The sequence below is a fragment of the Apodemus sylvaticus genome, chromosome 11 (assembly GCF_947179515.1).
Source record: "Apodemus sylvaticus chromosome 11, mApoSyl1.1, whole genome shotgun sequence".
NCBI classification, from domain to species: domain Eukaryota; kingdom Metazoa; phylum Chordata; class Mammalia; order Rodentia; family Muridae; genus Apodemus; species Apodemus sylvaticus.
In genome coordinates, this window is record NC_067482.1 from 79902520 (window position 1) to 79927017 (window position 24498).

Genomic DNA, 24498 nt, shown 5'->3' on the forward strand with positions numbered 1-24498 from the left:
GATATGTGAGTTGTGTCTTGGGTATTCAGAGTCTCTGGGCTAATATCCACTTATCCGTGATTACATTCCATGTGTGTTCTTTTGTGATTGGGTTACTTCATTTAGGATGATATTTTCCAGTTCCAACCATTTGCCTAAGAATTTCATGAATTCATTGTTTCTAATTGCTGAGTAGTATTCCATTGTGTAAATATACCACATTTTCTATATCCATTCCTCCATTGAGGGACATCTGGGTTCTTTCCTGCTTCTGGCTATTATAAATAAGACTGCTATGAACGTAGTGGAGCATGTGTCTTTATTGCATGAAGGGGGAATCCTCTAGGTATATGCCCAGGAGTGGTATAGCAGGGTCCTCCGGAAGTGTTATGCCCAGTTTTCTGAGGAACCTCCAGACTGATTTCCAGAGTGGTTGTACCAGTTTGCCATCCCACCAGCAGTGAAGGAGTGTTCCTCTTTCTCCACATCCTTGCCAATACCTGCTGTCTCCTGAGTATCATGATAGCTTTATTGTTATGAGAGGAATTGATCCAGTGAAGAAGCTCTTTCGGCAGAACCTCCACTATGTCTGCATTGTTCAGATGTATGGTAGCTCAGATGTCAGTATAGTAGCCACCATGTAGGTGCTGGGAGCCTACGGTTCCAGGAAAGCCAGCACCAGGCATGCACAGAGTGCACACACAAACACCATGGCAAACATTTACAGACATAAAAGAATAATTTTCTTTAAATGTAAAAAAAAGCCAGATGATGGTGGCACATGCCTTTACCCCAGCACTTTGGAGGCAGATCTGAGTTAGAGATGAGCCTAGTCTACAGACTGAGCTCCAAGACAGCCAAAAATACAGAGAAACCCTGCCTCAAAAATAAAATAAAATAGATCAAATCTTTCCAAGCCTAAGTTGGTTCTGAAGTGAGAGCACTGGAGAGAAATCTTGCGTGCTGCTGTAAGGCACGCCTCTTAAGCCCTGGCTTCTCACCTGTAAAGCAAAGAACAAACAGTAAAAGAATCCAGGCAAGCATCTGGAGAGTCCATGCCAGATCCTGGACGTCAGGATGAGCTCTATGGCGTCTTGTAGGATGTCACAGGTTATGATTGAGAGCCATGCTAGTTGCATTTGCAAGCCTTTCAACACTTGCCAACCAAATTTTAACGCAAAAGTAAGCAGATATGCAAAGTTAAAGTTGTAAGTTCAGGGTGCAAAGGCTTGCAAGATTAACAACCCCCATTATTAAATTATACCAAATTCTCAGCTACCACACTGATCAAATATATTACACTGAGCAATGCAGAAGCAGTGGAGATTCTGCTCAAAGAGCTTCTTCACTAGGCCAACTCCCCTCCGAACATTAAAGCTACCTTGATGTCTATTTAAATGTCTATTTAAAAAACAAAGGGGGGAAATGCTGGGGTGGTGGCAGTAAATATAAAAGAAAGCTATACCACTCTACAGATGTTAATGACTTCTCATCTTTTTATGAAACAGAATTCTGATTAGATCAAGGTGAATTTGCTTTGAAAGTAAGAAAGCTGGAGTTTCAAAGGTCTGCTGCTGTGTGGGCCTGTGCTGAATGTTATATTCATCATTTGGTATTCTTGCATTAAATAAACAAAACAAACAAACAAAACAATAAAAAACCCAACCCTAAATTGCCTACATTTCAGAGGCCAAAAAGCCTGGTCTTATACTGCCCCTTATAAATCACTTGAATTTAAATTCAAGAAGGGGGGTGAGGGGAGCTGCGGCTGGAAAAATGGCTCAGCAGTTAACAGTGCAGTTAAGACTGCTCTTTCAGAGGACGTGGGTTCAATTCCCATGTGGGAACTCACAACCATCTGTAATGGGATCCGATGCCCTCTCCTGGTGTGTGTCTGAAGACAGCTACAGTGTTCTTACATACATAAAATAAATCTTCAAATATCAATCACTTTGAGAAACTGACAATTAAGATAAAATTCTTGGGGGGGGGGAGGCTGTAGACAAGGCTTGCTGCTTTTATAGAGGACCCAGGTTCGACACCCAGCACTCACATGGCAGCTCACAACTGTATGTAACTCCAGTTCCAGAGTATCTTCTAGGTGCTTTCTTTTGGCCTCCTTGGACATTGCATGCACATGGTACACAGATGTATATGCAAGCAAAATACCCATAGGCATAAAAAATTAAAAATTAAAAAAATGGTTGGGCTAGCGAATAAGCTCAGTGGTTGAAGGTACTTGCTGCCAAGCCTAATGACTGGATTTCTAGCCCAGGAACCCATTATGGAGTGAGAGAACTCACGAAAGTCGTCCTGAGACCTCTACATCCATGCCTCGGTACAGGAGTTGCATCCCATCCCACTCCTGCCAAATAAAATAAATAAATAAATGTAATTTTTTAAATATAAAAAAATTCCAGGCAGTGGTGGCGCATGCCTTTAACCCCAACACTCAGGAGGCAGAGACAGGTGGATCTCAGAGTTCAAGGCCAGCCTGGTTTACAGAGTGAGTTCTGGGACAGCCAACCACCACCACCACCACCCCATGAACACCTGTGAGTTACCACAGTAAGTAAATGTGCCTGTAGTCGTGTCTGATAAGAGACTTCAATCCCCAGGACCGTATGGTGAGAGGAGAGGACTGACTCCTGTAAGTATTCCTCCAACCTCCACATACATACTACAGCAGGCATGTATACACAGTAATAAACAAATAATACAATTCATTTTTTAAGGATCAAATTCTTTCAAGGGGCGACCACTCTCTAAAATTTGACGTTTGCTACTTTGGGGCTGTGAATAGGGCAGAGTATTCGCTGAGTCTGACCTCTGTAGAAGCCAAAGCTCACCACTTAAGCAGCCCTCTAAGTATGTTTTCTTGTTTTTGTTTTTCCTCCTTCTATTTGCAGGAAGTTAGGTGGGCTAGTATCTCCCATATTGTCTAGGCTAGTCTCAAACTCATGGGGTCAAGAAATTCTCCTTCCTCAGAGTCCCAAGGAGCTAGGCCTAGCCACTTGAAAAGTTAAGAGTCTCTTTCTGGATAGTACCAAACTCCTCTCTGCACATTCAATGAAAGATCAGACAAAATGTTCTGAATAGGTTTTAATAAAACAAAGGTTTGCCTTTTTTCTACTTTTCTTTCTTCTTTCTTTCTGTCTGTGTAAAATAGATTCTGATTGCACATAGTCACTAAATTCCATAGGTATTGAAAATTTAAACCTATAAGCAAAAATCCATAAAAGGCCAGATAAGAGAAGGTGGGCACCATATCGGTCAGTGAGATCATGCTTAAACCTTGCTCGTAATAGCAGACAAAGGTTGCTATCATTATAGATAAGCGCCTATAAATCAATCAGAAAGAGACAAAAACACCATAGAAAAAGGGCAAGTCATAAACTGCCACTGCAGAGGAAAAATGAGCAGACGACCAGTTAATCCCTGAGATTCTTAGTACCATAGCAAAGCTATGTAAATTTTTAATACAATTTTTTTTGAAACAGGTCAAGCAAAACTTTAAAAGACTGATTATTATTGCAAAGAATGTGCAAAAGCAAGTATTCGCACATCCTGCTACTGAAGTTAGATTGGAACACAGTTCTAGAGGGCATTTATGTAGTGTTTGAAGAAAAATTTTACATATATGAAATTTACTGGGCTCTGGAGTCCCACTGTGTAGCTCTGGCTGGCCTGGAATTCACTATGTAGACCAGGTGGGCAGGTCTTGAGCTCAGAGAGATGGGGTCTGTCTCCCAAGTGCTGGGGTTAAAGACATGTATCACCAAGCCTGCATCCTGGTTTGTAAACAGAATCTGTCTGAGCTGGCCTTCAACTCAAGCTTGCTATATAACAGAGGATGACTTTGAACTCCTAATACTCCTGCCTCTGGGATTACACACATAAACCACCACTCTGCAGTTCCTGCTGCTAGGGATAAAATCCAGGGTTTAGTACATGCTAGGCAAGTAATCTTATCTCCTGTCCCCTACTATACAAGAAAAAAAATGAGGAGGGGGGTGTTCAAAACAGGGTTTTTCTGTATAGCCCTGGCTGTCCTGGAACTTACTCTGTAGACCAGTCTGGCCTAGAACTCACAGACATCCACTTGCATCTGCCTCTCAAGTGCTAAAATTAATGGCGTGTGCCACCATGCCTAGCCCTTCATAGACATTTTTAAGTTCGTCCTCTCCTATATCCAACCACTACCTGAGGTGTGACCTTCATAGTCTCTGACTAAAACAATCACTTTTCAATCTCTCTCTCTCTCTCTCTCTCTCTCTCTCTCTCTCTCTCTCTCTCTCTCTCTCTCTCTCTCTCTCTCTCTCTCTCTCTCCCCCATTGTTCTTTTGTTCTGTTTTAAAACAGGGTCTGTCTGTGTAGTCCTGGCTCTCCTGGAACTGGGTAAGTGGATCAGGTTAGCCTTAGAATTCTGAGACTCCTATCTCTGTTTCCCAGGTGGCAGGATTAAAGACATGCACCACAATGCCTGGCCAGATTCATTTGTTCTTAGTTTATGTGTATGTGTGAGCCTTTGTGAGTATATGTGTGCCACATATATGCAGGAACTCTCCCTCAGAGATCAGTGCCAGAAGGGGCACTGGATCCTTCAGAACTGAGGCTGAGCTGTAGATGCTGACAAGCAAAGAGGTCTGACTCAAAAACAGTGAGCGTTCTTAACTGCGGAGCCACCTCTCCAACTCTAACTTCCACTATTCTTTTCTTCCTTCTGAATGTTAAGAGTTTACAGGCAGCAGCAAGATTCATAAATACTATCCTATTCTCTCCTAGTAATTCTCAGTACAAACGTATTTTAGAAAGAAAGGAAAACACATTGAAACACTAAATTGTCTATAGAAGACCCAATAGGTAGCTTAAAAATTGCAAGACTGTCTCATTTGTCATGTGTTTGGTCCACACTTTTAATTCTAGCATAAATCAAGCTTGAACCAAGAAATGTGGTTGTTAAATTTATTTGTATTTATAAATTGAAGTTAGTGGTTTCTTTATGGTTTAAGGTTAAGTATATCTATATCATTCCAACAGCTGAAATACTGTAATGAATCCATTTGCACAATTACATTCCATGTGTTAACGAACTCAAATACATTTCCCCTCCATATTTCTTTTTTTAAAGATTTATTTATTTTATGTATATGAATACACCGTAGCTGTCTTAAGACACACCAGAAGAGGGCATTGGATCCCATTACAGATGGTTGTGAGCTACTATGTGGTTGCTGAGAATTGAACTCAGGACCTCTGGAAGAACAGTCAGTGCTCTTAACTGCTGAGCCATCTCTCCAACCCCTCCTCATTAATTCTATAGAGCTTCTGTTTCATAAAGGTTGGGAAAAAATAAACTATATAAGAGAAAGAGGTAGTGTGGCTTACTGAAAAACGTTCAGATAAAGTTGTTTTATCTTGTAAACAAAACTAGAATTTAGTGAGAGTTACTGCCTGACCCCTATATGCCTCACTAGACAGTAAGGGGCAGGAACAAAGCGCTGGGTCAGGCGGCCCAGACACCTGGGTCTCCAGCCTGGCTCTACCCTCCTTCCCTGTCTGCTTCACTCTTCATGAAGAGGCAGGTAACTCTATGGTAAAGCACTTGTCTCACGTGTGTAAGGCTGTGTGTGGGTTCAGTCCCCTGCCATGAAAACAAAAAACAAAACGTAGTCTGCGCATCCCATAAGTATAGAAATAATGTAAAAGGACTGTGACTTTGGAAAAATTCAGTCATCTTTTCTAACCTTAAATCTTGTCACCAGGAAAACAAGTTTGTACAAGCCTTGGCTCCCAGAAAATACTTCACATGGTATCTTCTGAAGTAGTCTGTTGGACGCTTTGTTAAACAAAGAGGTGGCCTAACTTAAATATCTCTCACTATCAAGCAGAAGTCCAAGAGAAACTGGTAACACAGTTACAGTAAGCCCTGGTTTCCTGAGTGCAAACAGGGCCTCATTTTACAGCCCTTGGGTCTGGAGCTTACAGGGCCCTGCCTGCCTGCCTAGTATTAAAGGTGTGCACTGCCCAAAGACAGACTTAAAAGCTAGAGATTACCTTTATTTGTAAGATTCCTAAATTTGACACCGGAAAAGACAGTTAGAGCACCGCCTCCATATGAACCACATATGTTGTCTGTGAATCACTTTCATCTAAATTGGCAGAAGCCAAATAAGTAGGGCTTTCCTACAGGGAAATCTGTTCAAGCAAACATCTGCTGGTTCCTTGAAAAATGATCCACACCCTTCTGCCCCCACACAGGTGGCCTTTGAATTTGTGACCCAAAACCTTTGAGACTGAGACAGTACCCTCAGGTTTGAGTCAGACAGGAGGATGCATGCAGGAGGGGTCACCTCCGGGGCATGTGCGTGGATCTACTGAGAGCCATGATGATGGTTCAGCACTAGGGCTGAAAGGATGCCCCTCCCCTCCACTAATACCCTTGATCACAACATAAAAGGGGCATATGCTTCACTTGAACCGCCGCCCATTTTCTGTTTTCTCAATTACTCCTTACTCAAGGAAGGCATAAAATATAAGTCTAAAGCCTTAGATTCTGTCTCCAGCTTTACCTGTGAAGGTACCAATTACCTTGGAGACTCACTGAGGGCAGAAGTTGCTCTAGTGCCTGCATCTGACAGTTAACAAGCCCCATGTTCCATCCTTGTGACTACTCAGCAGTCACTAATGAGTCACCAAATGATTAACTCACTGTGCTTCTACTGGCCTGACCAGCATACACATTTCAAAACTCATTTCCCAACCCAAATGACAAGTAAGCCATTCCTAGCTTTGATCTGAAGTTGCATTAAAATGTGATTGAGGTAGGAAATTCAAGGGTCGTGAAATACTCTTGCTGAATCTCTACCTGACCTTATAAGATGGGACGAAAACCCAATACTCAAAGATGTTCCTCTCCTACCATCCCTGGTCTGATGTCTATGGGAAAATGAATGATTTTAGGCTAATGAGACTGCATCACTGGGCCCAACAGGCTCAGCAGACCCAGCTCCTGCAGTATCTAGGAGTGTGGTTTCTAAGAATGTAGTCTCTGGAAAGATGAGTTTTGATGGAGGATATGGGTCTTGCTGACCTAAAGGCCTCATTTGATCATAATTAGAGACCATAAATTAACTTTTCCTGACTAATAAAATGAAGCTGATGTGATGAATTTAATGAGCCACATGTGCATGAGATTACACAGAAAATTCATCTTTTTAAATGAATTCACTTAGAATGAATTGTAAGTCATTAGAATGATATGCTTGTCACATAGTACATAACACACATGAACTTATACAAAATATAAAGACGTTGAGGCAGTAACAATAGATACCCAAGTCTCATGACATCTCATTTTGGGGGCAAGTTGTTCTAAAGTCCCCAAAATTCAAAGAACTGGAAGAGCGTAAGCATCCTGTGGAGTTAATGCTGACGAAGAGCACATTCCCCTTTCTTTGCACCCACCTTGGCCTGGACAGCATATGACGCCAGGAGCACGGATGCCTCAGGAGGGCAGTAGACCTTTTCATCCAAAATCTGCTTCTTCACCTGAAAGGGGCAAAGAGGGAGATAGGCAGTGGCATGTGTGGATGACAACAGATGGTTGCAGGGTATTCTAAATGAGGGCTGTTCGCCTCAATTAACAAAGCAGCCTGTTAATGATTTTCTGACAAAGGGAACTTTTTTTAAAAATGTTGCAGACCAGTTGAAAGTTCAGCCACCGAGAAACAATCAGTAAGACAGACAGCTGCACAAAAGTCAGTAAGATGTGTTTGCCAGGCAGTGGTGGCGCACATCTTTACTCCCAGCACTGGGGAGGCAGAGGCAGGGGGATCTTTGAGTTCAAGGTCAGTCTGGTGAGTTCCAGGACATCCAGGATCACACAAAGAAACACTCTCGAAAAACCAACCAAACAACAACAAAATCCTCCTCCTGTGCTTGATTACAGCGGAGACTGACAAGGTGGCTGATGAGAGCCGAGGGTCACTGAACCTTCTGTCTCAGTGCTGGCCTGGGCGCACTCACAGAATTGCAGGAGATGGAGTGCACTTTCAAATCTTCATAAGACAAAAGTCACCAAGGCCACTGAATTATGACTGTAGAAAAAAGTCATCGCTTCCAATGTGCTGCTCTAAGGAAAAAGGAAGCAATAAAATTTGATCGATTCAACTTTTAAGTACACATGAGGCTCAGGAAATATAATTCCTAAGCCATAATGTTGAATTAACATATCTCATTACACCTAATTTCTTACAGTGGTGCAGTGTGTGATGTTCCAGACACAAGGACAAGAAAGCCGCAGGAAGCAGGGGTACACTAACAAAGCCAACTGTCTTTTCAGATTCATAGTAGTAAATGTTGCCTTCCTTAGTCACAAAAACAAACTAACATTTCAACAGGAAGGGAAAATCAAGCCAAAGTCAGAGGAGGGACAGGTGCTGCCCCAAGTGTGCACAGGAAAGCCATTCCTACAACACTAAGTCTCGTGTAGCTTAAGCTTGTCTTCAGTTCTCTATAATAGAAGATGACTACTGACTCTCCTGTGGATTACAAAAGCACACTATGTTCTGTTTATACAGTGCTGGGGTTAGAACCCAAGGCTTCCTGAATACGAAGAAAGCATTTCATCTATAGAGCTGCAGCCCAACCCCCAAAGAATCTTTATGTGGCTTCAGTCACACATGCAATTTTCCCCAGGCTTTAAAGCCAAGAAAAAATGAAAGCTGAGCTGTTCTGAAGCAGTGAGACTTCAAATCTCCTAGTTCCTTTACAAAGAGATAAAAAAGCAGCCATAACACAAAAACAATCTGAAAGGGCTACCTTTTAACCTAAAACACACATACAGATTTCTTTGGCCACGCATGGGGGCACACATACTATAATCCCAGAATCTGAAAAGCAGGGGCAAAAACATCTTAAGCTCAAGGCCAGCCTTGGCTACGTAGTGAGAATCTCTTCTCCAACAAAACAATACAACATTATTTGGAGGGTAATATTACATTTCACATACTACATCATGAACACAATACACAGAGATTCCAAAGTACAAGGATTGTGTAAAAATCTGATATAATTCTGGGAAATCAATGTAATTAATCGTTATATCCTTTACATCACAGACAGTGGGCATCTTAAGGCACATAAGCAGCTCAGGCATCAGTCACTACAAAGCCATGAAACTGAGAGGCTCTCTGGCTGTGACAGAGCAAGGTTTCCACCCTTAGACGAACCACCTCACTGTGCTCCTACATGGTCAACCTATAATTCTGGAACACTTATTATTTCTTCAGTTTGGTTGAACAATAACTTAAGAATGCCAGCTGCAAGCCGGGCGGTGGTGGCGCACACCTGTAATCCCAGCACTCTGGGAGGCAGAGGCAGGTGGATTTCTGAGTTCGAGGCCAGCCTGGTCTACAGAGTGAGTTCTAGGACAGCCAGGGAAAACAGAGAAACCCTGTCTCGAAAAAACAAATCCAACCGCCCCCCCCCCCCCAAAAAAACCAACAACAACAAAAAAAGAATGCTGGCTGCATATTTAGTGAGCCTATCTTTAAGGGGATTGCACTCTGAAAAGGAGGAAATGAAATATATACCCAGAGTAGCATAGAACAGACTGTCTGAAACACCTTAGACATGGGACAGACCAAGAGTCACTGGCATTCAAAAGTCCTGCCTCAATGACCCAGATCTTGAACTTTAAAGGAACTTTTCGCTAAGCCTCTGAGGCTTTTCTTTATAATGTCAGAGAACTTTTAAGTTAGCTAAAAGAAATAGGGATCCATCTTCATGGAGGATTTATACTGGGTAACTGTCTATTCTTTATCATCACACCTCTGCAATTTCATCTGACACCAATTCTCATTGCTTGGGTAAAGTTCTATTCTGAAGATTTTTTTTCCATTACTGAACCAAAGGACTGTCTATTTGGAGGCAGAACATTTTCTGCAGTGTGGAACTGTTTGTGGTCAACTCCCCCAGTCTGCTTCTGAAACCATACCCGGATTAGTCCTCTTAAGGCCATAGAGGGAGGGGGGGGGAGATAGAATAGGCTAGTGTACCTGTAAGAAAAATAAGTGTTGTGTGATCTCTTGAACTAGCTCCTCCTCAGCATTTTCAGGATAAAATTTGGCCAGGAAGTGAAAGGTAACTGGTTCTTCCTTCGAAACATCATGATCCAACACCTGCAGAATTGCAGAGCAAAAAACATGCTGTGCTGGACCCTCTTCTTCATGTACAACCTTCAAAGCATGCTTTGCAGGGAAGGCAGAAAATCCCTTCCCATTACATTCCTCCCATTTCCTAAAGGCTGTTTCTACAGTTGGAAGCACTCACAGAGCCATCCATAGCAGGTTATAATATCCACTTCATGCAGGGGTTCTGAACCAAATCAATCAATAACCCACGGGGTAAGCGGAGCTGCAGTGACAGCACCAGGATTCTCAAAGCCACAGAAAATGGTTACAAACAAGAATCTACAACTCTAAGATCTTGGACATTATTGTTTATGGAAGACTGAAATAACAACATCTGCCTCTGTTCTTGTTTTATTGCCTACACTCATAGGTTTCACTGGAATATAGCTTAAACACAATAAACTAGATTTCTGAGATCATTTACATGTTATGAATACTAGAAGTGAAACATATCCATCATGGCAATGCTTTGTTCCTGGAATTTTCCAGAGATGGCCACAAAATGCTTGCAGTGCAGTAAGTAAACCATCGCCTTTAATCTTCCCTTTACAATCCCACCCACCCCCTGAAAAGCTTGGACCATCTGGTCTCCAGAGTGAATTCCATTTCAGGACATAAGCATGCTACCAGGCTCCATTAACATGTGTCATAATTTATTTCTGTTGAGCAGCAGGTTCTATGACTCCTGATGCCCCCAATCTAATATCCATTTGGCTAACACTCAGGTATGATTTAAAATTCACTTTGCTGAGAATCATAAAAAGATATAAAAAGCTTTGCTGTTGCTGATATATAACTCTCCACATGCCTGCCCAAATTCCAGTGGCAGTCCCTAAGGGATTTAAAATAAACCTAATCTAGGTTGCCCTCCTAGACACTGGCTCTTTGTGGCACTGAGTTTCTAATCATTGGAGTGACCATGTGAAACTGACAACCAACAGGAGTTCTAAGCATGAAGGAGTTCACCACATACATGCTCTGAACACAGTTTGAATACCTCACTTAATACTAGTGAGACAAGTGACTTTTGTTGGTCATCATATTATGCAGTAGATAACGTCAGTGGTAACATTGATAGGGGTAACATTTAGAGTCAGAGTTAGACACGGACTGACTTTAGGAATCAGGGGTCCTTGGGCCCTATTCTCCAGCCATCTTCAGTGTTGGGTGGCCAGGAAAATGGATGGGGATGTCTTTGTGTGAGGATATGAACCCCTTAGAGGGCAGCTTCCTTAAGTCATATCCATTTCCAAATCACCTTCAACTTGCTAGAAACCTAGATTCCACATGCTTAAGAAGCCCCAGAGAACCCCAGAGGAGGAAAGGGTGTTGCTCGGTCTCGGGCTCTTTATTACTTATTAATGGTTAAGTCAGTTGGATCCTCATGTTCTCAAAGACTTGTTAAAAAACAAAAACCAATTCTAAAGAATATGAGCCCTAGGAAAATCTCTCACAGATGTAAATTGTTGTTGTTTCAAAGCATAAAATGATAGTGGTAATGTCCTGGTGAACCCTGCCTGTCTGGGAGAGTCTGTGGAGGCTAGAAATGCCTATAGGACCTGCTTTCTACACATATGACTATTTAAAAAATTGTTCCCTTTTTTGCCATGTCCCTGTCACACCTCAACAATGAGCAAATAAGCTAAGTGCATGCTCAGGAAAACAAACAAACAAAAACAAAAAACAAACCCAGAAAGCACAAGCCTTCCCCACTGGTTCCCCGAGATCTAGACAACCTTCTTGTCCATTTTGAGCCAGGCCACCGTGTCCTTGATTGTATACTGCAGTCCAAAGAACCAGGTTTCCCGAAGCCCCAGCGTCCGGCACACCAAATCAAACAGGTCCTTCCCTTTCCATTTCATCTGCAACATAACAAACCAACAGGGAGGGATGTTGTGAGCAAAAACCACAGTCGGCTCACATACACAACTGTTTTTCGCACTCTCCTTGGTCACCAAAATGGCTGATGAACACTGGATTCCCAAATAATTTTAATGCTTCCCACACAAAACCATGAGTGGGAAAATACCAATTAGAGTTTAATGGCTTAATTGCTGCAGAGCACACACAATATCTCCTTGGACAGTTCCATACAGATCTCAATAACCCTGAAGCTGCTAATTTAGGAAACCTGGTAAATAAGCAGCCTCACTTAGGGGAGTAGAGCCTCCAGAATTAGCCTGGAAGATGGCTAGCTTTTGAGACACTAACTCCCTCAAGATTACTTTGTTGATTTTTGTTTTAAATGGTAACTCTGTCTTTTAATAAAGGATAAGTATTTTTTTTACTTAAAAATTAGTATTACTAAAGCAAAAAATTAAATATATGGAAACTGTACCCAAAGTCACAAACTGGGTAATGAAACAATGAAAGACTCAATAGACCCATTGCAGGTCTCTCTATCAGGCTGCCTGGTTAGACCCAAGCAGTTGCTCATGTCACAAAGAACAATCTAAATGTTCAGTGTCCAAACTCACACAATGAAAAGACACAAATGTACTATGGTATATCTATTCCACAGCCACACTTTCCAAAGGACTTGGAAGAATGTCTGCTAAACCTTTTCTATGCTACTCAATGGTGTAGCTGGAAAAAGTAAGCTCATCTTCATAGGGTAAGAGGATGCAGGGCAGCTGAGCAAATGTTGCCACCTAGTGGCTTTAAGTTAACTAAGTTTTTCGTATATTACTTCTTAGCTACTATTTGCTGGCTACCCACCCCAACTACCCCATCAGATAAACATTCAACAACACTTGAACACAGTTATGATCATATGAAACACATGCATGACCAACCAACATTCAAATGTAAGGGAATGACAAAATCACCTGACTGCAGAAGCATCTGCATCTTTCCCACCCCCATTAGAAAACCTCTACCCACCAGGGACATCGCCCAATCAGTGAAGTGCTTGTCACGCTAGCATGACAGCCCATGCTAGTTAGTGTGCTTGATCCCAGCACTCATGTAGAAAGTTAGTTGTGGTGGCCCATCCTTGTAATCCCAGCACTGAAGGAGTGGAGTAGGGTGGGGTAAGGGGTGGAGCTCACTTGCCTAATAAAGGAACTCCAGGCCCCAATAAGCATTTAGCTTAAAAGGGGGGCGGGGGTCCACGAAATTGCTCTGAGTAAGGGGCTCTTGCTGTCAAGTCTGAACATCTCCAACCAGAGTTCAATCCATATGGTAGAGGAAGAGAACTGGCTGCCCAGATTGCCCTCTGACCCACATACCATGGCATACTCAGAGGGGGGGGGGCGGTAAAATTAGAAGCACAAACAAGGTGAGCAGCTCCTGAGGAAACAGAGGTTGACCTCGATGCTTGTGTGGGGTGTGTGTCATGGTGAGTATGTGGAGCTCAGAGGACAACATGGTGGAATTGGTTCTCTCCTCAGACCTTTCTATGGCCCTGGAGAGCAAATTTGGGTAGACAGACTTGTCCAGTAAGCACCTTTATCCACCAGCTATCTTGTCTACCCCTTTAGCACCTGATCCCATCCCCAAGTGCTAAGGGATCAAGCCCAGGGTCTTGCTTTTCTTAGGCAGAATCCTACCACTGAGCCACACTCCCATTCCAGTCTATTTTTAATAGATGTGAATGAACAGTCCTTTGCAGGTGCTCAACAGGAGAGGCCATCTCTGTTTGCAGCCAGAGCCAGTAACCCAAATGGTAGGACACTGAAACCTCAGCACGTAAGTGGCATATTGACTTTGGTCCTTTGCCAAACAAGGCAAACCCTAGCCCCACTCCCTCTCTGACTATAATGAGGTCCCTGGAATACTTTAATAATATAAATCTTTAGGATAGGGAAAAATAAATGAGTTCTATTTTAAACCCCAACTGCTCCCCCTTTTACAATGCTGTGTGATAGGCACACCCATTTGACAACTGGACAGAGGGTTCTAATCCCTGGAAGGTCTTAATTCCTACAAGCAGATTTAACTAAAGAGTTGTTATTTTGGAGAACTGGAAGCTTCAGAACACTGATTGTCCTCTTGTCTCTATTTTAAGCAGGACACAGTATATAAATTATAAATGCCTACCTTGCCACAAGATAAATGTGCCACTAAAGAACATGAATTAACTTGAAGAAGTTAAATATCCAAGGGCCAAGAGGCTCAGGATATCATTTCCGATCCACCATAACTCACAGCCATTGCCAGGCCAGACCTTGGTACAAAGGGCTGTCAACAAGCAGGATGAGCAAAGGGAGGACAGTGAGTGAGCCTGCGTTCTGGAGAGCTGCAAACCTTAACACAATGCTGTAGTAACTCAGTGTTCCTGTATGCTCCTCTACTTCTTTGTTTTTAAAAATACAGAGCTATTTTTGTTAAAATGCAAAAAGACAATGCCTTTGCCCCCATGGAGCTTGCAATAAAGTGAAGAGGAACAATTCTCAGAACAATTCAGATTGCCCTACTTACATTTTTCTCCTACTTATATTTTAACATCGGTGCAAAGAATCACAGGCTAACAGAACTGGAAATAAGCCTCAGTCCTGGAATCCATGCTCTTAGTGTTAAACTGAGTAAACTGAGTCACCAATTATTTGGCCCCTCTTTTCTTTTTTTCTTTTTTTTTTTTTGGGGGGGGGTGTTCAAGACAGGGTGTCTCTGTGTAGCCCTGGCTGTCCTGGAACTCACTCTGTAGACCAGGCTGGCCTTGAACTCAGAAATCCGCCTGCCTCTGCTTCCCAAGAGCTGGGATTAAAGGCATGCACCACCACTGCCCGGCTGGCCCCTCTTTTCATGGTGACCTAAGTAGGCAAACCCCTAGTCTCATAAATATCCTTTCCCAGCTCTGTGATCATCAAATCTTTTGTCCCTACCTTGCCCAGTAAGTGAACAATACTGAAACAGAACCCCTTCCCAGAAGAGTCATATAGCTCATTTACTGCTCTGTGAAATTAGAGTCCATTTTCCAACAAGTACTATAAAGCATCCCAGAGTAGAGCTCAGCCACATACTGAGGCTATACAATGATGGAAATAGGCTATATGTGGGAGAAGGAAGAAAGAACTCAGGGCAGGACTTGAAGAACAGCTGAGGGTTCAATGATAGAAGGAACTCCATCTTAAACAACAAAACAAAAACTACCACCACCACCAATAGCAATAAAACCAACAACAACAACAACAAACCCACGAGTATCTGATAGCCAGCTTCAGGAGTGGGTGTGTGGGGGAGTGGCACTCTGTACTGGGGCAGGTGGTCCACTTCAGCCTTTAGTTTTGAGGACTCATCTGCTTTCTGCCTGTACTCTCCTAGGTGAGGAAAAGTTGCAGTCTAGACAAGAGCACAGAGCAGACTTCTCCTGGCATCAAAAAGGCAGTAGGAAAGAAATGGCCTGGGACTGGAGAGGAGGCAACCCCAGAACCAACACTTAAACAGGTTAGAAGGAGAAAAATTCAAAAAGGACACCTACCTTCACTTCCAGCTTCAGCACCTGGTATCACAGGAAAAAAAGAGAAGGAACACAGAAAAAGCAACACGTTTGGTGAAAACAGATGGGCAACCAGCTGCCTAAAGAAAGCAGGTGTCCTGGTAGTGTGTACCTTTAATCCCAGTCCCAGCTTGGAAGGCCAAAGCAGGCAGATCTCTGAGTTCAAAACCAGCCTGGTCTAGAGGGTAAGTTCCAAGTCAACCAAGTCTACCTTGTCTCCAAAAAAATAAAAAGACACAAGCAAGCAAAGTAGAGATGCCTTAAAGATATTTAAGCTTCAAGCCCTCTTGGGCTAGGAGCTGGCTCAGCTGCATGTGCCACAAAGCCTAAAGACCCCAGTTCCTTCTCTGGGACCTACAAGGTAGGTGTGATAGTTTGTATATGCTTGGCCCAAGGAGTGGGGGTGGCACTATTACAAGGTGTGGCCTTGTTGGAGTAGGTGTGTCACTGTGGTGGTGGGCTTTACTACCCTCCACCTAGCTGCCTGGAAGCCAGTCTTCTCTTAGTGACCTTCAGATGAAGTTGTAGAACTCCTAGCTCCTCGTGCACCATGCCTGCTTGGACACTGCCATGCTCCTGCTTTGATGATACTGGACTGAACCTCTGAATCGATCTGTCAGCCAGCCTCAATCGAATGTCAGTATAAGAGTTGCCTTGGTCATGGCATCTGTTCACAGAAGTAAAACCCTAACTAAGAAAATAGGATAGAGTCGGGCGGTGGTGGCACACGCCTGTAATCCCAGCACTTGGGAGGCACAGGCAGGCGGATTTCTGCATTGGAGGACAACGTGGTCTACAGAGTGAGTTCCAGGACAGCCAAGGCTACACAGAGAAACCCTGTCTCAAAACAAACAAACAAACAAACAAACAAACAAGAAAATAGGATAGAGCTAACCCCACAAAGTCATCCTTTGATCTTCATATATGTGCTCCCAACACAGACACAAAGTAAATACATTTAAATGTAAAACAAAACAAAACACTCAAAAGACCTTCACTTATATAACAAAACATTCTCAGATGAGACAGGAAAATTACTTAAGCCAGAAGTTCAAGATAATCCAGGGTAGTATAGTGGAACCTCATTCCAAAACCAAAGAAAATATTTTGTCTATTAAGTTTTGTGGGCTTTGTTGTTGTTTTGGTGTTTTTGTTTGTTTGTTTTGTTTTGTTTGTTGTTTTGCCAGACGTGTGGACTTATACCTGGAATCCTAGCACTTGAGAGGTTGAGGCAGGAAGCGAGCTTTGACTCAAAAACAACAATAACAATCAAAACAAAAAGACCTAGAAGTTTTCTGTTTGATTAATCTCCACATGTTACCTATAAAAGGCCATGCTTTCAACATGTTCTTTCTCAAAAGTATAATGTCTCCATTATCTTCTTTATTTGAATTTCTGTTTCTGTACAAATAAGAACTGTTGGCCAGAGGTGGTCTAGAGAATGGTCAAGTTCCTGTAGAAGAGTGAAATCGGCTTTCTTGGAATAAACTGCTTTGCCTGAGCATGGTTATTTTTCTGTCTGGTACTGCACCATGCTGATGCTCAGATGACTCACTGTCATCTGAAGGTCTCTGTGGACTGATGGCACCTCTTAACTAGGAATGGCATTAGTCATCATCCCCAGTGACCAATGGGAAGTACACAGAGTACACAAGACACATCCTACAGCAGCTGTCTAATATGACTGACTCAGAGACTTAGATCTTAACCCATATATTCATTCCTTCTCCAAATGTACAGTGAACACACATTGTGTTTAAGGATGGGGTGCTTAAGGTACAGGGGACCAATGGGTGACAAGGGACAAGTCTTCACATTTATAGTTTTTTGAGCAGAAGTCATCCAAGAACAGATGATCATCACAGTGAGATTTTCAACACTGAAACACTTGATATGACAGGGATACCCAGGGACTGTTGGAACTCCTAAGAAAGAAATTCCCTTTTCACAGAAATGACATCTAAACTGACTCATGGTGGAAAAGAGAAGCCAAGAGCAAGACTGGGTTTGGAGAAGAAGACAAGAAAGGGAGTCGCAAAGAGAACAGTTTCTACAAAGGTCCAGAGAACAGTTTCTACAAAGGTCCAGAACAAAAAAGGTTCTTAGGGGAAATGAAATATTTTAGTTTTATTGGAAAATACTTCTGAATTTACAAAAGAACCAAAGTAAGCCAGTGAAATTTCAAAGATAAAGGCACCCTGTCACCAAGCATGACCACCTGAGTCTGGTCCTCAGGAGATTTCTTCTCAAGCCCCAGGAGACTTGAAGAAGTGGTCTTCACTGAGGAGACACACTGGCAGAGTTGGGTCTTGGGGTGAAAGGGGCTGACAAAAGGTCATGTCAGCCTGAAGGCATGTGAGACACATACACACACACACACACACACACACACACACACACACACCACACCACACACACCACATACCACACACACCACACACAGAGATATGAAAATGAGAACTGAACTACAGCTACACATACAGGCACACACCTATGATCTTAGCAAGATCAAGAGGCTGAAGAGGCTGAGTTCAATGTCAGCGTGAGTGCTATAGTAAGACTCTCAAAATACAAAAACAAGAGACAGGCATGGGCTCTAACAGTCCATGACTTTAATCCCAGCACTGGAGAGGCAAACATATCTCTATGAGTCTGAGGTCAGCCTTCTCTCCATAGTGAATTCCAGTTCAGCCAAGACTACATAGTAGGATCCTATCTCAAAAAATCAACAAAATAACAAAATCCCCAGCATCTAAACAGGATATTTTGTCAACTGTCTAACTCTACTGCTAGCATCTAATCCACAGAACCCAGAAAATACTCTGGTAACTGTTTCTCCAGTCTCCTAAGGCTAGAACACAACTGGTACTATTCTAGACATATAGAAGGTAAGATAAATCATTACACAAGTTGGATACCTCAAGATCTCGGGGCTTCTTTCCAGGAACCAGCCAAAAAGGTATAGATAAGTGACTTATCTGCCACCAGTATTTATCTCAAGTGCTATTGCTGTGTGACCTTGGGCAAGTTATTGAACTTCCCCAAGAATAAGCAGAACCTGTCTAAGTAGATTGATCTAAGGATTAAGTGAACTCATACAATGAAAAAGACTAAGACAGTGCTGGGCCCAGAGCAAATAAGCACTCAATAAGGGTTGGTTCTTGTTAATTCTCACTCTGCCTCCCTCCTTTGATTCTCAAGTGGTATGCTGCTTAAAGCCTCCCGGCCCCACTTCATACCACAGTGATGGATGACAGGTAGTAAAGGGCACCATCAATTCTCATCCAGTTAACCATACTATCACTCATTTGGCAAACATTTATTGAGCACCACTACATCCTAGTCTTTGTGCTCGGCACAGGAGATAAATGATGAATTCAGAACAAGACAGTCCCTGTTCCTGTCTGACAAGGAAGACAGGTAAATGAATAAGGAAAAACGAATCTGCTAAGTGCTAACAGAACAGGCTGCTGTGGGAACACAAATAGAGCCCAGGAAATTTGAGGGAGGGGGGCTTCACTGCGGAGACACTGGCTGAGCTGGGTCTTGTGGTGAAAGAAAGCTGACAAAAGGAAGGTCATGCCAGCTTGAAGGAACAGTGTGTCTACACTTGGGTCCAAGCTGTTGCAAAGTAAAGGAATGTTCTCTGCACTTTTCTAGGATATGACAAACAGCATGATTTCCAATCTGTAGTACTGAATGTTCAATGCAGGGCTGAATACATAGCTTTGGCCTGGTACACACGGCAATTCTCATTCTGCACAACTGACCTGGGACCAGGCTGTGTCAGGGCACTAGATCAAAGCGGAGATGCACATAACAAAAGTAGAAGCCAGGAAGAATGGGATGTGTCTCCTACTTATTTCCTATTAAAACATTCCTAGCCAGTGCTTGATGACACAAGCCTGTAATCTCAGCCCTTTGGAAGATGGACACAAATTCTAAGCTAGCCTGAACTATGGAGCAAGAAAAGTGTTTCTGACACCTGATGACACATAAGCCTTTCAGACTTCCATTTATATTATGATAGACCTTTCATTTTTTTATTATATTTTTGTTTATTTGTGTACATGCATATGTGAATGCATGTGGTCAGAAGACAGTTTGTGAACTGTCTTCTTTCCTTCTACCATTTGGACACCAGAACTTTTGAATTGAGGTCATCATCATGCTTGGTGGCAAGTACCTTTACCTAACAAATAAATGATCTTGGTGGCACTAGATGGTCCTACAGACCGTATTTGGGGAGGGGGTGCACACACACGTATGTGGAGGTCAAGGGACAGCTTGGAGGAGTTGGTTCTCTTCTTCCACCATGTGGACCCAGCAGACCAAGTTCACATCATCAGGGGGACTGGGGAGTTAAGAGCACTGGCTGCTCTTGTAGAGGACACAGGTTCTGTTCTCAGCACCCACATGATAGTTCAGCTCATAACAGTCCTTAACACCAATTCCAAGAGTCTGATCCCCTTTTCTGACTCTATGAACAGCATGTACACACGCAGTGCACATACAACACATGCAAGCAAAACATGCATATACACAAAATAAAACTTAATGAATCTTAAAAAAAAATCAGGTTATCAAGCTACTCTACACACTGAGTAATCTTGCCAGCCCTGTGTGCAGGCAGCTGAGGAAGCCTGCACTGAGTGAACATGTAAATAGCAGATGAACTCCTGAGCGTGCACTGTTGACATGGCCGTGCCTATCAAGGATCAATGCCTCAGACCCACTGGAATTTGTGAAAGTCTTCCCACAGTTGTGAGGTTTAGAATTTAAAACCTTCCCCTATTTCAAATGCCAGTGTTTAAAAATGATTGACCAGTGTATGCAAAACCTAGCAACTACAGTTTCCTCCTCCTAGATACCAACTGCCTGAGACTTCTACTACAGGCATGTCTCACCAAGACTAGCCACCTACCCTGTGCTGTACATAACAGCCATACAGAGCTTGCTGCAGCACCATCAGAGCACACACAACCATGCAACCGCAGCTTTTCGGTGTATCTTGGCCATTTCTTTAGTGCCTATCCCTTCTTTATTTCCTCACTGCCCCTCATCAGGCCGAGGAGCCAAGCAGTGTAGTGTATTTGTAGGCTTTGTAGTATTTGTAGGCTGCTGCTGCTGCTTCTTCTTCTTCCTCTTCTTCTTCTTCTTCTTCTTCTTCTTCTTCTTCTTCTTCTTCTTCTTCTTCTTCTTCTTCTTCTTAAGTTAGGTGTATAGTGTTTTCTGAACAGTTTGTCAAAAATAGAAGAGTCTCTGGTTTTCATGAAGTGTACACTTAAACCTATCTCTTTCCATCTGGCAAAAGTATTCAACTTCTGCAGCCCTCTTCCCTGGTCTTAGCTGGAGACGAGGAAAGGGCTGAGGCAGGTGTTCACTTTGCAGAAGGAATGAGGGTAGTGCGCAAAAAGAAGAAAGGCCCAAGAGCGTGGGAAGCAGCCTCACTAGGTAGAGGCATGCCCCTGCAGGCCTCCTGCCCTCACAGTGCCCTTCAGGCAGAGGGGCTGGAAGGAGGCCTCTGGAAGCTGCTTGGCTGTGGCTGTGCTTGCTGTCCTGTTACTTTAACAGGCTGCAGTGTGATGTCATAGAAATATATTGCGCCTGTATCAAAGACAGATGTGTATGAACTTTATAAACAGGACTAAGTGCTGTCGGCTTGTTATTTTTTATAGGGGCTAGATTTACAAGCATTACCGGGAGTGAAGTACGTGTTATTTATCAGCTTTAGAATGTTTTAAGTAAATAGCACTGAACACTTACCCTGCAATGCAGGAACACAGCTAGAATTCCTGCTTTTCAGACACAGAAAGCAACTGGCATCAGTAACCAGTGGAGCTGACTGGAATCTGTTAGCTAGGACGACCACCTTACCAGTCGGCTAGAATTCTACCAAATCCTGACACTTCCATCAGTTTCCTGACTTTGTCAGTCTTGACTCGGCAGTTCTCTTTTCTCCAGTAGCATTGTGCAGCCCCTGACAAGCAAAGTCCTTGTACACACTGATACTACTGCAGGGTGAGAGGAAACTAGGCCACAGAAAGGCCACAGCAAAACAAGGTTTCAAGTCTCTTGAAGAAAGTAAACCCAACTGGGACGCTAGATGTGAATGTCTAAGAGTTAGAACTCACAGAAAAACTTAGATTTCACATACACACAACCCACAACTGGAAAGAGCTAAGACAGAGGCTTTTCGCAAACAAGGAGGTAAGCCAACCAGCAGCTACACAGCAGTCCTGTTTAGCTATTGATTCAAAAAAAAAAAAAAAAAAAAAGAAGAAGAAGAAGAAAAACCAGAGAACCCATTTGCTTATCAGAGCCTTCCTTCCAATTAGCTCACAAGCTGCTCTGGCATTTGCCACAAAAACTGTGGAAAGGTTAGATTCCGTACAGATAGCACAACAGAAGGACTGTGCTGCTCTGGCTCAGGGCCTGCGCCCCGTGTGTGCCATTATTTCAGAAATTGGAAAACTCAAGATGACTGATGTCTCTGCTCAACGGTTATTCACAACAGATGCTTGTAGTCATAACTAGCCTATGAGAAAAAATTTTAAAAAGACTTGTGAATTTAAGATGTTTGTATTCAAGTCGTAATACAACTTTTATTTATTTATCTTTAAAAAAAAAAAAAAGCAACAGCCATGTTGGCATTCAACATTAATTTCAGCACATGGAGTCAGAGAGCCAAGCAAATCTCAAGAGTTTTAGACCAGCCTGGTGTCATACATATGACGCTTGTTTGTTTCATGCCAAAACACACACACAAACACAGAGGAGGGAAAATGAGAGCGAGAGAGTGTGTGTGTGTGTGTGTGTGTGTGTGTGTGAGAGAGAGAGAGAGAGACAGAGAGAGAGAGGGAGAGAGAGAGGGAGGGAGAGGGAGAGGGAGAGGGAGAGGAAAAGAGAGAGAGAGAGAGAGATTATCCCTCAAATATTTCAATTTAGAGTCTGGTAGGCCAGGTGATGCATGCCTTGTCAATCTTGTAAAGTAGGGGTAGGAAGATCATCAAACCTTCAAAGCATATTTGTTCTATGTAGCAGTTTTTTCCTTTTTTTTTTTTTTTTTCTTTCTTGGTTTTTCCAGACAGGGTTTCTCTGTGTAGCCCTGGCTGTCCTGGAACTCACTCTGTAGACCAGGCTGGCCTTGAACACAGAAATCCGCCTGCCTCTGCCTTCCAAGTGCTGGGATTACAGGCGTGCACCACCACTGCCTGGCTTCCACTGCCCAGCTTCTACTTAGCAATTTATAGGCCAGCCAAAGCTACAAAGTGACTCCCTGTCTCAAAAATGACACACAATGGTTGTTATTAGGGGCTGAGAGTACAACTCAGTAGGCATAATTTTTGCCTAGCATATTCAATCCCCAGCAACCTGCTCCCAAACATGTATACACATAACTTTGCTATGTAATAGGTGAAAAATGAACTCTGTTAAAATCTGATTAATCAAAGAAAAATCCAAAAGGAGTAAGACTACACCACAAAAGTAGGTTTTTTCTGTCCCTTGAACTTAAACTGCATAAACAGTCTGGACACATCCCTTCATGTGGACATTATTACTCACCATAAGAGAACAAAGAATCCTCCAAAAAGAAACAAGAGCAAAACAGAAAATCTGATTTGTTTTTGCTGCTGTGCAGTCCTGAAGCCTATATCCCTCAACACAAGCTGAAACTTTCTCTTTGTGGAAAAAAAGATAATTTTAAAAGTTCACCAATCTAGTCTGGTGATTGTGGAGCATGCCTTTAATACTAACTAGCACTTAGGACGCAGGGGCAGGCAGATCTCTGTGAGTTCAAGGCCAGGTCAGTCTACAAAGCCAGTTTCAGGATAATTAACACTACGTAGTGAAACCCTGTTTCAAAAACCAAGCAGCCAACCAACTAAACAAGTCTACTTTCAATCTCCCACCCTGTCAGTTTCTGCTAATAATCAACTACAGCAATTAATTTCCTCTTCCAGTCCTCCATCATCTATTATTGTACTCAGTATATATAAATTATTAGTTTCAAGGCTTTCCATCAATTGTATTTTCTCTCCTTCCACCAATTACCTGACCTTATTATAACTCAGTCTACACGTTACTGAGTCAGCGAAGCTACATGCTTCTAGACCTTTCTTTTTTTTTAATTTTTTAAAAAGATTTATGTATTTATTTTATGTGAGTACACTGTCACTGTCTTTAGACACACCAGAAGAAGGCATCAGATGATTGTGAGCCACCATGTGGCTGCTGGGAATTGAACTCAGGACCTCTGGAAGAGCAGTCAGTGCTCTTAACTGCTGAGCCATCTCTCCAGCCCCAAATGTGTAGCCCAGGCTAGCCTTGAACTCATGATCCTCCTGCCTCTGCCTCCTTCAGCAAATCCTACCGGCGTGAGTCACCACTACCAGCTAGGCCTTTCTAAGAACTATTCCTTCCACTCTTTTCACTACCCACCCAAAATTATGCAAGAGTTAGTATGTACTTCACATATATGGAAAAATAAAATAAGTTTATTGTTTCCCAACATTCTCATCTTTTCTCCAGTTCTACAGATCACCAATTCTTTAAAGCTAAGGGCAACACACACACACACACTCTCTCTCTCTCTCTCTCTCTCTCTCTCTCTCTCCTCTCTCTCTCTCTCTCTCTTTCTCTAAGTCTCCAGAATATAAACAAGTACTGCACAATCTGTGGACACTCGGTAAGTGCTGTGGTTGGCTGGTGATGTTGATGATAATGATGATGATAGCTAGATGAGGCTTCTGAGTAGAACACTCCTAAGTAATGATTGCAATGAAGCAAGAATTTATGAAACTCTTTATTAAAATTCTAATTACATAACTAGGCCTTAAGATACATATTTCCCCCTTTGGTGACACATACTGATTCCCTTTT

The 24498-nt window shown here is 42.7% G+C and overlaps 1 protein-coding gene across 5 annotated transcripts in view; it reads right to left on the minus strand.

The window, feature by feature from the left end:
• Nf2 (NF2, moesin-ezrin-radixin like (MERLIN) tumor suppressor) overlaps positions 1-24498 on the minus strand; it is an 86537-nt gene that overhangs the window by 45266 nt on the left and 16773 nt on the right. For 3 of the 5 annotated variants that reach the window (XM_052199730.1, XM_052199729.1, XM_052199731.1), the window contains exons 2-4: positions 11912-12037; positions 10041-10163; positions 7447-7530 (exon numbers count right to left, since the gene is read on the minus strand). In XM_052199730.1, coding sequence (XP_052055690.1) covers positions 7447-7530; positions 10041-10163; positions 11912-12037 — 333 coding nt within the window. The remainder of the gene's footprint in view (positions 1-7446; positions 7531-10040; positions 10164-11911; positions 12038-24498) is intronic. The other 2 variants (XM_052199732.1, XM_052199734.1) reach the window with 2 other exon arrangements.